The 13655-nt window shown below is 42.0% G+C and overlaps 1 protein-coding gene across 2 annotated transcripts in view; it reads right to left on the bottom strand.

The window, feature by feature from the left end:
* Positions 1–13655, bottom strand: part of LOC140198894 (uncharacterized) — a 77478-nt gene that overhangs the window by 52434 nt on the left and 11389 nt on the right. For both annotated transcript variants that reach the window (XR_011886282.1, XM_072260104.1), the window contains exon 2: positions 8932–9401. Coding sequence is in view for 1 of the 2 variants with exons in the window: in XM_072260104.1 (XP_072116205.1) it covers positions 8932–9401 (470 nt within the window). In the remaining variant the exon portion in view is untranslated. The remainder of the gene's footprint in view (positions 1–8931; positions 9402–13655) is intronic.

A 13655-nucleotide genomic window follows, 5' to 3' on the forward strand; every position in this document is an offset into this window, starting at 1 on the left:
CAAAGACAGCTTCTATCCAGCTGGTACCAGACTTTTGAATGCACCTCTTTTACAATGCGATGGATTTTTAACCTCATAATTTACTTTGTTATAATCTTGAACTTCGTTTATTTGCACTGCCCTTTCTCTGTAGCTCTTACACTTTATTCTGCATTGCAATTGCTTTATATTGTTCGACCTTAATGCAGTGTGTAATGATTGATCTGTATGAACAACATGCAAGACAAGCTTCTAACAGTACCTTAGTACATGTATCAATGAACAACACCAATATCAATACTAACAGCTGTGAGGAAAAGAACAAACCACTGAAGGAGCTCAGTAGGTCAGGCAGAATCGATGGAGGCAGAGGGTTGTCAGCATTTCAGGTCAAGACCCTGAGCTGTATACTGCAGCCCCTTCCATCACTGCATTACCTTTCCATTTACAAACATTAGCTTCAGGAATTAATGATTAGTGCAAACTTTGTTATTCAATTAATTTATGTCAATGATAATTAGTGTAACAATCAAATAACCAGAGAATCGTAAAACCCAAAGTCCAGATAATAACATAGAAAATAATGAGTTGAGAATGTCCTTCTTCATCAATGTTACTAAGAAGCGTCGTCATCGTCTGAACCCTCAGTGCCTAGGTGGCATATGGGGCCTTATTACTAAGAAGCAGCAGATATTAAAAGTAAAGAGTCTTGCTTATGTTTCATGTCCAGGAGCAGGACCTCTTTGTATAATTGAGCAAGATTCCCACCTTATACCCCCACCCCTCCAATAATTATTTTCTAGGTGGGGTCTGCATCCTTTCTATAACTTTCAATGTTAGCTGTAGCTACCAAACAAGCACAAGCGTATTTTGATCATCACTGTCACCGAGAACATAAAAACTGAAATAAATGTCATATTTAAACACAAGCTTCTATTTGATACAAATGATAACATAAAGGTAAGAGATAAGAGCACCAGAGGCTGTTTTTCCCCTCGAGCCTGTTCATCATAGCCACAGCTGATACACCTCAACACACTGTCCTTCCCTATCCAAAATCTGTCGACTTCAGAAGTGCACTTAATTCTTTGACGTGGACCTGTAGTATTATCATCTGAATAGTACATACATGGGGTTGGATCATTGCCGGCTGATTGTTAAAAGCTTTCATCTGAATTTTCCAGTTGCTTCCATTTTATTGGTGCTTGCATGAGGCTCCATTCTATATTGCTTTAACAAAAGTAATTTATATATGCAGTGATGATTTAAATAAAATGATGCAAAGTGTCATTTACTAAATATATTGATCTGTTGATTAAAAATAATGCACAAAGGATTTTCATACCAAAATCATCTTTTTCAAAAGATCAATTTTCTTTTTAAGATAACTACAGTTCTGTGCAAAACTCTTAGGCAGCCTAGATTTTATATACAAATTTTGTTTCAGATGTTTACTTTTCTCTTCTGCATTAGTGTATCAGTAGAAAAGAGCAAATTTTAGATTTCTAAACATACCATTTTCCAAAAAAATAAATGTTACCAAGAACTTTTGTAGTTCTTTGAAGGAAGTAACATATATGTAATAGACCACCTTTCAAATAAAACTTGATTACTTAGTACGTATCTAGCCCAGCGCATGATTAAACCAAGATAACAAACAGGATGCTAATGACTAATGACATAATGAGTTGAATGCACTAAACTGATTAACTGAAACAGAAACAGGTGTAGAAAAATCAAACTGGATGAAGGACAACTAAACTAAAAGGTGAGATTGTGGCAGATGTGGGAGCTTAATCTTCAAATCATCAATTCTTACACCATGGCGTGAATGAGTTTAGTAACAAGACCACAAGCTGGTCATCCTGCGTCAGCAAGGTCTCTCCCAAGCAGAAATGTTGTGGCAGACAGGAGTTTCCAGATGTGCTGTCCAATCTTTTTTGAAGAAGCACATAGAAACAGGCAAGGTCGATCAGAAATGCAGTGGTCGGACACGGAAACTGAGTGCAGGAGACAGGATATACACCAAACTAATGTCCCTTCTAACTCAGAAGTCCAGTACTGCTAACAGCTCTGAACACACAGAAACTGCTGGAACCCAAGTGCACCCCTCTATAGTCTGGAGAAGTTATTTCAGAAATGTTCACGGTAGAGTTGCTGCCAAAAAGCCATTCCTTCGAAGTGGAAACAAAGCCAAGAGACTCTCCTACGCACAAAAACACAGGACAGGTGTGCTGAACAATGGCAGCAACTACTCTGGACTGACAAGACAAAATTTGAAATTTCTGCCTCAAACAGGAGGCAGTTTGTCCATGGAAAAGCTGGACAGCGATACACAGATGAGTGTCTGCTACCAACAGGAAAGCATGTCAGAGGTTCCCTGCATCATGGGGCTGCATTTCTGCATGGAGTTGGTGATCTGGTCAGAATTAATGGAATCCTCAGTGCTGAGAAGTACAAACAGATTCTGATCCATCATGCAATACCATCAGGGAGGTGTCTGAATATTCCTAACTTCATTATGTGTCTAAGACTTTTACACAGTACTGTTTTTTAAAGAAGACGATAGGTTCCTAAGATTACAATAGTTACTAAAACTTCCATATCCAAATCGAGAAGAAGGAGGGTCATTTTTAATTTTATTATCCAGTGTCATCTATGCAGGAAAATGTCCAACCGTTACATAAATCCATACAAATTTCAAATCCTTGCAGGCTATAAAGCTGAAAATGATTTTCAAAATAAATTACTTCAGAAGTGTGTTTAATTCATTGATACAGGCTTGTAGTTCTGTCATCTGAACAGATACACTGGGTTGCATAATTACAGGCTGATCATTAAAAGCTTTCATCTGAAGGTTAATGTACTTGATTTTCCAATTGCTTCCATAGATTGGTGTGCGGATGAGCCCAAAGAGCTGTTGAAAAACACCTAGGCATTGACAATTCCTGTGAATGGTGCCAGCCACTGCCATGGCAACTATTCCATGTGGAGAAGTTGCACATTTCACACCACTCTGGCTGATATTGGGGTTGAAGAGTAGTTGTTCATCTTTTACCAGTGAGAGTAGGCGCAGACTAACAATTTGAGAACTCTGATGTTGTTCTTTTACGATTCCCTGGGTACAATAGGTAAAGTAAAGGATTGCATCATCCCAAAAGTGCTGTGGGCCCAACTAGTCATAGAGTCGTGCAGCATATGAACAGACCCTTCACCCCAACTGATTCCATCTAAGGTTTTCCCACATTTGATCCATTTCCCTGTACACTGGAATACTGACACATCTGACTTTAGCTTCTCCCTCTCAAACTGCAGGGTGATCACTGCCTTGCTGACCAAATGCAGTTCATTACACGACACCCAATCCAGCACTGTTGCTCCTCTAGTGGGTTCATCTATAAGCTGCTCTAAAAAGCCATCTCATAGGCTTTCTACAAATTCCTTCTCTTGGGATTCAGCACCACTCTGATTTTCACTTTTACATGCCTTTTCTATCTCCCATTGTAATTTGTGCCCCACATCCTTGCTACTGTTCGGAGTCCCATCAGAGTCTTTTTACCCTAACTGCTTAAATCTCCCCACAAGGATTCTATAACTTCTGATGATCTAATATTGGCTCATCCGAAGGATTTCATTTAATTTTTTTTTTACTAAAGTCACTCCACACCATGTCCTTATATAGTCATAGTCATACTTCATTGATCCCGGGGGAAATTGGTTTTCGTTACAGTTGCACCATAAATAATAAATAGTAATATTACCATAAATAGTTAAATAGTAATATGTAAATTATGCTAGTAAATTATGAAATAAGTCCAGGACCAGCCTATTGACTTAGGGTGTCTGACCCTCCAAGGGAGGAGTTGTAAAATTTGATGGCCACAGGCAGGAATGACTTCCTATGACGCTCTGTGCTGCATCTCGGAGGAATGAGTCTCTGGCTGAATGTACTCCTGTGCCCACCCAGTACATTATGTAATACATTGTGTAACCTTGGAGGTTAAGCTCCCGACTATGATATTCTTTCAGCCACAACTCAGCGATGCTCACATCATATCTGCCAATCTCTAACTGCGCTACAAAATCATCTTCCTTATCCTGTATACTATGCACATCTAATATAACAACTCAGTCCTGCATTCATCACACTTTTTGATTTTGTCCCAATGTTACACTTCAATTCATCTTACTGACTGCAAAGTTGCCCTATCATCAGCCTATTTTTCCTCAGTCTCACTGCAAACTGCATTTGCTTGTCTACCGCTGCCTCATCCCCAGCCTGTCACTCTGGTTCCCATCCCCCTGCCAAATTAGTTTAAATCCTCCTCAACAGCTCAAGCAAACCTGTCCACAAGGATATTGGTCTCCCCCTTGGATTCAGGTGTAACGGGTCCCCAGAAGGAGGGGACTCGGGAGTTGATCGGGACTTGAGACTTTTTTTTACTGTGCCCAAGGTCTGTTCTTTATCAAATTATGATATTGATTTGCACTGCTGTAACTATATATTATAATTATGTGGTTCTGTCAGTGTTAGTCTTTGCTTTGCCCTGTTTTCTGTGATATTACTCCGGAGGAACATTGTATCATTTCTTAATGCATGTATGCATTTCTAAATGACAATAAAAGAGGATTGAGTGTTCTCATAATCTAAAAAAAAAAGATCCAGATACCTGAAACCCTGCACCAATTCCTCAGCCACGCATTCATCTACCAAATCATCCTATTCTTACCCTCACTGATATATGGCACAGGCAGCAATCCAGGGATTATTACCCTGAAGGTTCTGCTTTTCAGCTTTCTGGCTCCCTATATTATCTCTTGAGGATCTCCTCCCTTTTCCTATCTATGTTGTTGGTACCAGTATTTACCATGACTTCATGACTTCTGGCTTCTCACTCTCCCCCTTTAGAATGCTGTGGGCCTGATCTGAGACATCCCTGACCCTGGCACCTGGGAGGCAACATATCATTTCTATGTCTCTTTCACATCCACAGAATCCCAAGTCTGCTCCTCTATGGAATCCACTAGTACTACTGCATTCCTCTTCTTCCCCCTTCCCAATCGAGCAACAGGGTCAGACTTAATACCAGAGACCCGGTTGCTATGACACCCTTCCCCCACCAGAAGTTTCCAAAGTGGTGTAATTATTATTGAGGGGAACGGCCACAAGAGTACACACAGGGTTCTTTTCTCTTCTCCTGACAGTCACCAGGTATCAGCCTCTTGCAACTTAGGGGTGACTACCTCCTATCTGTCACTTCCTCATTCTCTCTCATGAGCTGAAGGTCAACTAGTGCAGCCCCATTTCCTCAGCATGGTCCCTTAACACCACTGATGGAGTATAGTGTAGGGAGGGAGCTGAAGGTCAACTAGTGCAGCCCCATTTCCTCAGCATGGTCCCTTAACACCACTGATGGAGTATAGTGTAGGGAGGGTATAATCATGCACCTTGATAGGAGTGAAGGCATAAAAATTCAAAAATCAGAGGTACAAAGGGACTTGTGAGTCCTTGTGCAGGATTCCTTAAAGGTTAACTTGCAGGTTGAATCACTGGTAAGGAAGGAAAATACAATGTTTGCATGCACTTCAAGAGGAATAGAATATGAAAGCAAGGATGTAATGCTGAGGCTTTGTAAGGTATGGGTCAAACCGCAGTTTTGGGCCACTTGTCTAAGCAAAGATGTGCTTGCATTGGAGAGGGACCAGAGGATGTTCACAAGAATGATTCCAGGAATGAAGGGGTTAATGTAGGAGTGGTATTTGATGGTTCCATGTCTGTACTCAGTGAAATGTAGTAGAAGCGGGGTAGATCTCATTGAAACCTATTGGACATTGAAAGGCCTAGTTAGAGTGGCTGTGGAGAAGATGTTTCTGATAGTATGGGAGTCAAGGACCAGAGGGCACTGGAACAAAATAGAGGGATGTCCATTTAGATGAGAAAACATTTCTTTAGCCAGACGGTGGTGAATCTGAAATCCATTGCTACAGATGACTGTGGAGGCCGTCATTGGGTATATTTAAAATGGAGGTTGGAAAGTTCTTGATTAGGATTAGTCAGGATGTCAAAAGTTACGGAGAGAAAGCAGAAGAATCAGGTTGAAAGGGATAATAAATCAGCCATGATAGAATGGCAGAGCAGACTTGATTGGCTGAATGGCCTAATTCTCTAATGTCTTAAGGCCTTTTCCACCTATAACGTCCAGGCTTCTTACTTCATCCCCTCACCCACCTATAATGTCCAGGCTTCTTACTTCATCCCCTCACCCACCTAGCAGCACCTAGAACCTTCTAGCTGGTAGTCCTTCCTGTCCCTCCACCGTCTTCTTCTGGCTTCTTCCTCCTACATTTCTAGTCCTGTTGAAAGTTCTCAGCAAAAACAGCAACTGTTCATTCCTTTCCATGTAGAGTTCCTGGCCTGCTGAGTTCCTCCAGCACTCTGTATGTATTTTGTATTTAAGGTGCATTCCGAAATTTGATGTTTAATATTCTGTACGTTAAAGCCTTGCTTTTGCATGATTTGTTCTTTTTTTTAAATTGCACGTTGGGGGGTTTGATGTTTTCTTCAAATAGGTTCCATGATGTTTCTGTTTTTTTTGGCTGCCTGTGGAAGGACAAACCTCAGAATGGTATGCAGTATACATACTTCAATAATAAATGTACTTTGAAACTTTGAAGCTTGATTTTGTATTTCACTGCATTTGTATTACTACATTTGCTGTTTTCTTCTAATTGAATTCAATACAGGAATAAGGTTTTACAGAATGACAGAAAAATGCTATTCAGCCCATCGAGCTCATCCAGCTCCTCTTAAGAGCAATTCACCTAGTCTCCAGTTAGGTAATACTGTCCAGTCTTTTCTCCATGGGCTATTAAATTCATTCATTTTACATACTTAATCAGCTCTTTTTAGTTCTCTAGAAATAAACCTCTGTCAAATACTACCCCTGACAGTGTCTTCCAAATCCTCAACACACAAGTGTGTATAAAATTCTTTCCCTTTATGTTTACTTTGAAACAATACCCCAAGTGATGAGTTAGCAGCTTTGGTGAATGAGCAACATTGATGTTGTGCTGTACATCACAGTTCCAGATATCTATCAACATCACAAATCTAAATGCAAATCAGTTCTGAACCAAGTGAGATAAGAATGTAAGGACATTAAATATGGTAATCATTTTGCCACACCAATCTTATCCAACATTCTATTATTTACAGCAACTCAGTTTTCATCCTATTCCACGACTCTGAATTAATCTGATAAGAAAAAAATTCTCCATTTCAGGTATAATCATGGGGTTATTAATAGAATACTTTCTTGAGAAGTACAACTATTGCAAAAATGCTGTCGTAGTTTTTCTGGATAGCATTTTGAGTATTATGGTTTTCGGCTAATGGAGGAATATCTTTCAAGTCTATGAACGCTTTTTAAAAAAGGAGGGAGAGAGAAACTGGGGAATTATAGACCGGTTAGCCTGACATCAGTGGTGGCGAAAATGCTAGAGTCAGTTATCAAAGATGTGATAACAGCACATTTGGAAAGCGGTGAAATCATCGGACAAAGCCTGCATAGATTTGTGAAAGGAAAATCATGTCTGACGAATCTCATAGAATTTTTTGAGGATGTAGCTAGTAGAGAGGACAGGGGTGAACCAGTGGATGTGGTATATTTGGATTTTCAAAAGGCTCTTGACAAGGTCCCACACAGGAGATTAGTGTGCAAACTTAAAGCACATGGTACTGAGGGTATGGTATTGATGTGGATAGAGAATTGGTTGGCAGACAGGAAGCAAAGAGTGGGAATAAATGGGACCTTTTGAGAATGGCAGGCAGAGACTAGTGGGGTACCACAAGGCTCAGTGCTGGGACCCCAGTTGTTTACAATATATATTAATGACTTAGACAAGGGAATTAAATGCAGCATCTCCAAGTTTGCAGATGACATGAAGCTGGGCGGCAGTGTTAGCTGTGAGGAGGATGCTAAGAGGATGCAGGGTGACTTGGATAGGTTAGGTGAGTGGGCAAATTCATGGCAGATGCAATTTAATGTGGATAAATGTGAGGTTATCCACTTTGGTGGCGAGAACAGGAAAACAGAATATTATCTGAATGGTGGCCGATTAGGAAAAGGGGAGGTGCAACGAGACCTGAATGTCATTATACACCAGTCATTGAAAGTGGGCATGCAGGTACAGCAGGCGGTGAAAAAGGGGAATGGTATGCTGGCATTCATAGCAAGAGGATTCGAGTACAGGAGCAGGGAGGTACTACTGCAGTTGTACAACGCCTTGGTGAGACCACACCTGGAGTATTGTGTGCAGTTTTGGTCCCCTAATCTGAGGAAAGACATTCTTGCCATAGAGGGAGTACAAAGAAGGTTCACCAGATTGATTCCTGGGATGGCAGGACTTTCATATGATGAAAGAATGGATCGACTAGGCTTATACTTGCTGGAATTTAGAAGATTCGGGGGGAACCTTATTGAAATGTATAAAATCCTAAAGGGATTGGACAAGCTAGATGCAGGAAGATTGTTCCCGATGCTGGGGAAGTCCAGAACGACGGGTCACAGTTTAAGGATGAAGGGGAAGCCTTTTAGGACCGAGATGGAGAAAAACTTCTTCACACAGGCAGTGGTGAATCTGTGGAATTCTCTGCCACAGGAAACAGTTGAGGCCGGTTCATTGGCTATATTTAAGAGGGAGTTAGATATGGCCCTTGTGGCTAAAGGGATCAGGGGGTATGGAGGGAAGGCAGGTACAGGGTTCTGGGTTGGATGATCAACCATGATCATACTGAATGGCGGTGCAGGCTTGAAGGGCCGAATGGCCTACTCCTGCACCTATTTTCTATGTTTCTATGTAACACTGAAAATAAATAAGGAAATTCTAATTAGATGCAAGAATATAAAATCTCCAAATGCAGCTAAATATCTTTTGATACACATAAATTACCTGCAAAATATTCACATTTATGTTCAACTCCATGGCCATTGCACCCTGCAGTGGATTCGGCATTTGCTCCTGCCTTTGCAAATGCTCCTCTTGCCTCTTTGCTTTCTCTTCTTTCTCCTTCTGCTCCTCTGCCTGTCTCACCTGCCTCAGTTCTCTTAATGTTGTGGAAGTTGTTGTCTGTGGTTTTACCTCTATACTTTCAGTATTCTTCACTAACTTTTGCCCCAGTTCTTCCTTATGTTTTTGGTACAGAACTTGCACATCTGTTTCAGCTGTTGATGGCTCTCTATTCATTTCGGACATCATCCAATACATCAAAGCTTTATTAATAAGTTGTTGTTTGTCTGACGATGTAGATACAGTGACACCATGTTTAATTAGGTACTTCAATATTTCCTCACGCAGAACCTTCTTGCGTTTCAGGAGTTCTTCTGCACTTTGGCTGTGGCTCAGAATGACACCGATGAGGTCTGCAAAAAGGTTCAAGAATATGTAATTTATATGCACATAAATACATAATCTCAACATTTGATTGTAAGTACGTACAATAATCAGCTCACTAAGAAGGTAAATGAGAATGAGAAATTAAGATGTTACCGTAATACAACTAAAAAGAAAATACCCTGATTCTGCACTCAGTGAGGGAGAAATATGCCCGCTGTTGCCAGGTTTGCTGCCTCTCAGCTCAGGGGTTGAGGTTCAATGCTGACTTCCGCTGCTGTCTGTGCAGAGTTTGCACTGTGACCAAGTGGGTTTCTTCCTGGAGATGGATTTCCTTCCGAACTCCACATGCAGACTGGAAGGCTGATGGGTCACCCTAGTGCGTGGGTAAATGGAGGGATCTGGAGGGAGCGGAAGGGAATGTGGGTGGGTTAAAATAGGATTAATGAGTGTAAATGGGTACTTAATGGTCAGCACAGACATGTGCGGTGAAGAATCTTTTCTTTGCTGTATGACGTCTATTATGCTAAATGACACAGACAGACATTTTAAAGCAACACACACAAAATGCTGGAGGAACTCAGCAGATTAGGCAGTATCTATGGAAAAGAGGAAACAGTCAACATTTTGGGCTGATACCCTTCATCAGGATTGCAAAGGAATGGGAGTGAAACAGAGCATGAAGATGTAGGGAGGAGAGGAATGTGACAGGTGATCGGTGAAACCAGGAGAGGAGGAGGGGGTGAAATAAAGAGCTGGGAAGTTGATTGGTGAAAGAGATAAAAGGCTGGAGAAGGAGAAATCTGTTAGGAGAGGACAAAAGACCCTGGAAGAGAGGGAAGTAGGAGGAGGACCGGAGGGAGGTGATTTCAGGTAAGGAGATAAGGTGAGTGAGGGAAACAAGAATGGGGAATGATGAAGTGGAGGGGGTCATAACCAAAAGTTTGAGAAATCAGGATGGAGGTTATCCAGACAGAATAAATGGTGTTGCTCCTTCAACCTGTGCATGGCCTCATCACGGCAGTTGAAGAGGCCATGGACTGACTTGTTGGAATGGGAATAGAAGTAGAATTGAAATGGGTTGCCACCGGGAGATTCAGCTTTCTGTAACGGACAGAGCAAAGCTACTCAGTGATGCGGTCTCCCAATCCACGTCAGGTCTCACCGATATACAGAAGGCCACACCAGGAGCAACGGATAAATTTTATGACCCCAACGGACTCACAGATGGAGTGTCACCTGGAAGGACTGTTTGGGGCCCTGAATGGTAGTGAGGGAGGAGGTGTTGGGGCAGTTGTAATGCTTACATGGGTGATTTCATCTAGAGCTTTCAGTTCTGCACCCCATTCTTCCCACTCAGCATAACTCATTCTTCAGACTGCGAAGGTACTCTATACTGTACGGCAGCATGAATATTTCTGTTTTACTTGAATCTGGTTAGAAATTCCTTCTGAGGGCACTTAAATATTAATCACTTTAGTGTGTATCTGGTATCACCTGAAAGGTCAGACCATGTAGGAACAAAAGGTCTCCTTTCCTGAACGAATTGAATTGAATTTATTTTATTACTTACATCCTTCATATACATGAGGAGTAAAAATCTTTACGTTACCTCTCCGTCTAAATGTGCAATGTGCAATTTATAGTAATTTGTAATAAGTAGTTCTTACATCAGGACACTCAATATAACATAGAAATACAATTGCATCAGCATGAATTTATCAGTCTGATGGGCTGGTGGAGAAGCTGTCCCCGGAGCCTGTTGGTCCTGGCTTTTTTGCCGCGGTATTGTTTCCCGGATGGTAGTAGCTGGAACAGTTTGTGGTTGGGGTGACTCGGGTCCCCAATGATCCTTCGAGCCCTTTTTACACACCTGTCTCTGTAAATGTCCTGAATAGTGGGAAGTTCACATCTACAGATGCGCTGGGCTGTCCGCACCACTCTCTGCAGAGTCCTGCGATTGAGGGAAGTACAGTTCCCATACCAGGCAATGATGCAGCCAGTCAGGATGACTAGTAAAGAAAGTTTTTTGTGTCTGTCTCTATACTGATGAGTATTTTATGTCCATATTTATTAAATAACTAAATTTTAATTTCCCAGTTACCTATGTGGTAGTCAGACTCATCTTTTTAATAATTGATTTTGAACTCAAATTATTGGTTCAGCTGCTTAATTATAATCACAGGGTATTTACAATTAAAACCTGCCATAGAACTGTGCATAATAGTATCTTAAATGCATTATTTCAACAAGATGGACAAAGCTAAATTTGGTTGACATATGCCAAGGCTAGTCTATGCATGCTTGTAAAGGTGACACACTTTTTTGTTTGGCATGATATATTCTGGTGTAACATAGAAACTAATTTCATATTACTGGAATAGGAAAAGCAATTTGCTGACTCATTGCAGAAAGAATGTGGAAAGAAACTTTGATAGTAGAAGCACAAATCAAGCTCGACTTATTTTAAGTTGTTTAAGGAAATTAAAGTTTTGTATCTTCAGAGAACATTGACAAGGTTGAAATTCTGCCAGATTGGGTTTGTACTTACAGTGTCTTATGTTCAAGATTACAAGGTACTGCTGGTACACAGCACTAGCCACTGCGAAAGGATTTAGAAGGAGTGGATCGGGACAATTTGTTTTATGGGAAGAATGTAATAGAGAAATGGAGGTCATTTAAAGGTGAAATTTTTAAGGTACAGAAACTTTATGTTCCTGTTAGGTTGACGGGAAAGGTTAAAAGTTTGAGAGAGCCATGGTTTTCAAGGAATATTGGAAACTTGCTTCGGAAAAAGAGAGAGATCTACAATAAATATAGGCAGCTTGGAGTAAACCAGGTGCTCGAGGAATATAAAGAATGGAAAAATAATCTTAAGAAAGAAATTAGAAAAGCTAAAAGGAGATATGAGGTTGCTTTGGCAAGTAAGGTGAAAATAAATCCAACGAGTTTCTACAGTTATATTAATAGCAAAAGGATAGTGAGGGATAAAATTGGTCCCTTAGAGAATCAGAGTGGACAGCTATGTGCATAGCCAAAAGAAATGGGGGAGATTTTGAACAATTTCTTTTCTTCCATATTCACTAAGGAGAAGGATATTGAACTGTGTAAGGTAAGGGAAACAAGTAGGGTAGTTATGGAAACTATGATGATTAAAGAAGAGGAAGTACTGGCACTTTTAAGGAATATAAAAATGGATAAGTCTCCGGGTCCTGACAGGATATTCCCTAGGATGTCATTCCCTAGGTGGTGGCTGAGAACAGACCCAAGTGCAAGACACAGACACTGAAGTACTAGGGACAGGACTAGGATACAGGGTGAGGGCTAGGACATGGACACGAAAACCAGGAACCCGGAACAGGACTGGACAAGAGAGTTAGGAGCCTGGGCTTGGACTCCGAGGCAGGGACTGGACAAGGACCCGGAACTAGGCAAGGACGTGACTTGGCTGGCAGGCAGGATGAGGCTGGAGTCTTCAGACTTGAGGCGAGGCTGGAGACCAGAGACTTGAGGCTTGGGGTCTTGAAGGTTGGCTTGGGGCGAGGCTCGGCTAGAGGCTTGCGGCGAGGCTCGGCTAGAGGCTTGTGGCGAGGCTCGGCTAGAGGCTTGGGGTCTTGAAGCTTCTCCTGGGCAGGGCACAGATCTCCACCCGACGGAGGCAAGGGACAGCAAGGGACAGAATCCACCACAGGGTAGTGGTAATACGGCCTGATTTACCCGATGGAGGCAAGGGACAGGAAGGGACTGAACCAACCGTAGGTAACGGGAAGACGGCCTGGCTTACCCGACGGAGGCAAGGGACAGGAAGGGGCAGAACCAACCGCAGGTAACTGCAAGACGGCCCGACTTACCCGGCGGAGGCAAGGGACAGGAAGGGAGCTAGGTACAGGGTGGCTCCAAGACAAGACTTCATGTGAGATGAGGTGAGAGTTCCCAGCAAGACAAGGCAAGGCTTCAGCCAATGCAAGGCAAGACAATAATTTCAGGCGAGGCGAGAGTTACCGGCAAGACAAGACAAGGCTTTAGGCAAGGAAACAGAAGGCAGGGGAAGAGATACAAGGAGTAAGGACAAGAACAATCCAGCAGCCACGCCCTAGTCTCTGGAGGTATTTATGCAGCCAGCCCCAATGAGAAATATCTGCCTCAATTAGTGCTCAACAGGAACAGAAACAGGGTAGACTGGAAAACCTGGAGCAAGGGTTGATGGACTGGACTGTGAACCGGAATGCGGACTTCACGGACCAGACCATGACATAGGACCTTGAGGGAAGTTAGTGTGGAAA

The sequence above is a fragment of the Mobula birostris genome, chromosome 6 (assembly GCF_030028105.1).
Source record: "Mobula birostris isolate sMobBir1 chromosome 6, sMobBir1.hap1, whole genome shotgun sequence".
NCBI lineage: Eukaryota > Metazoa > Chordata > Chondrichthyes > Myliobatiformes > Myliobatidae > Mobula > Mobula birostris.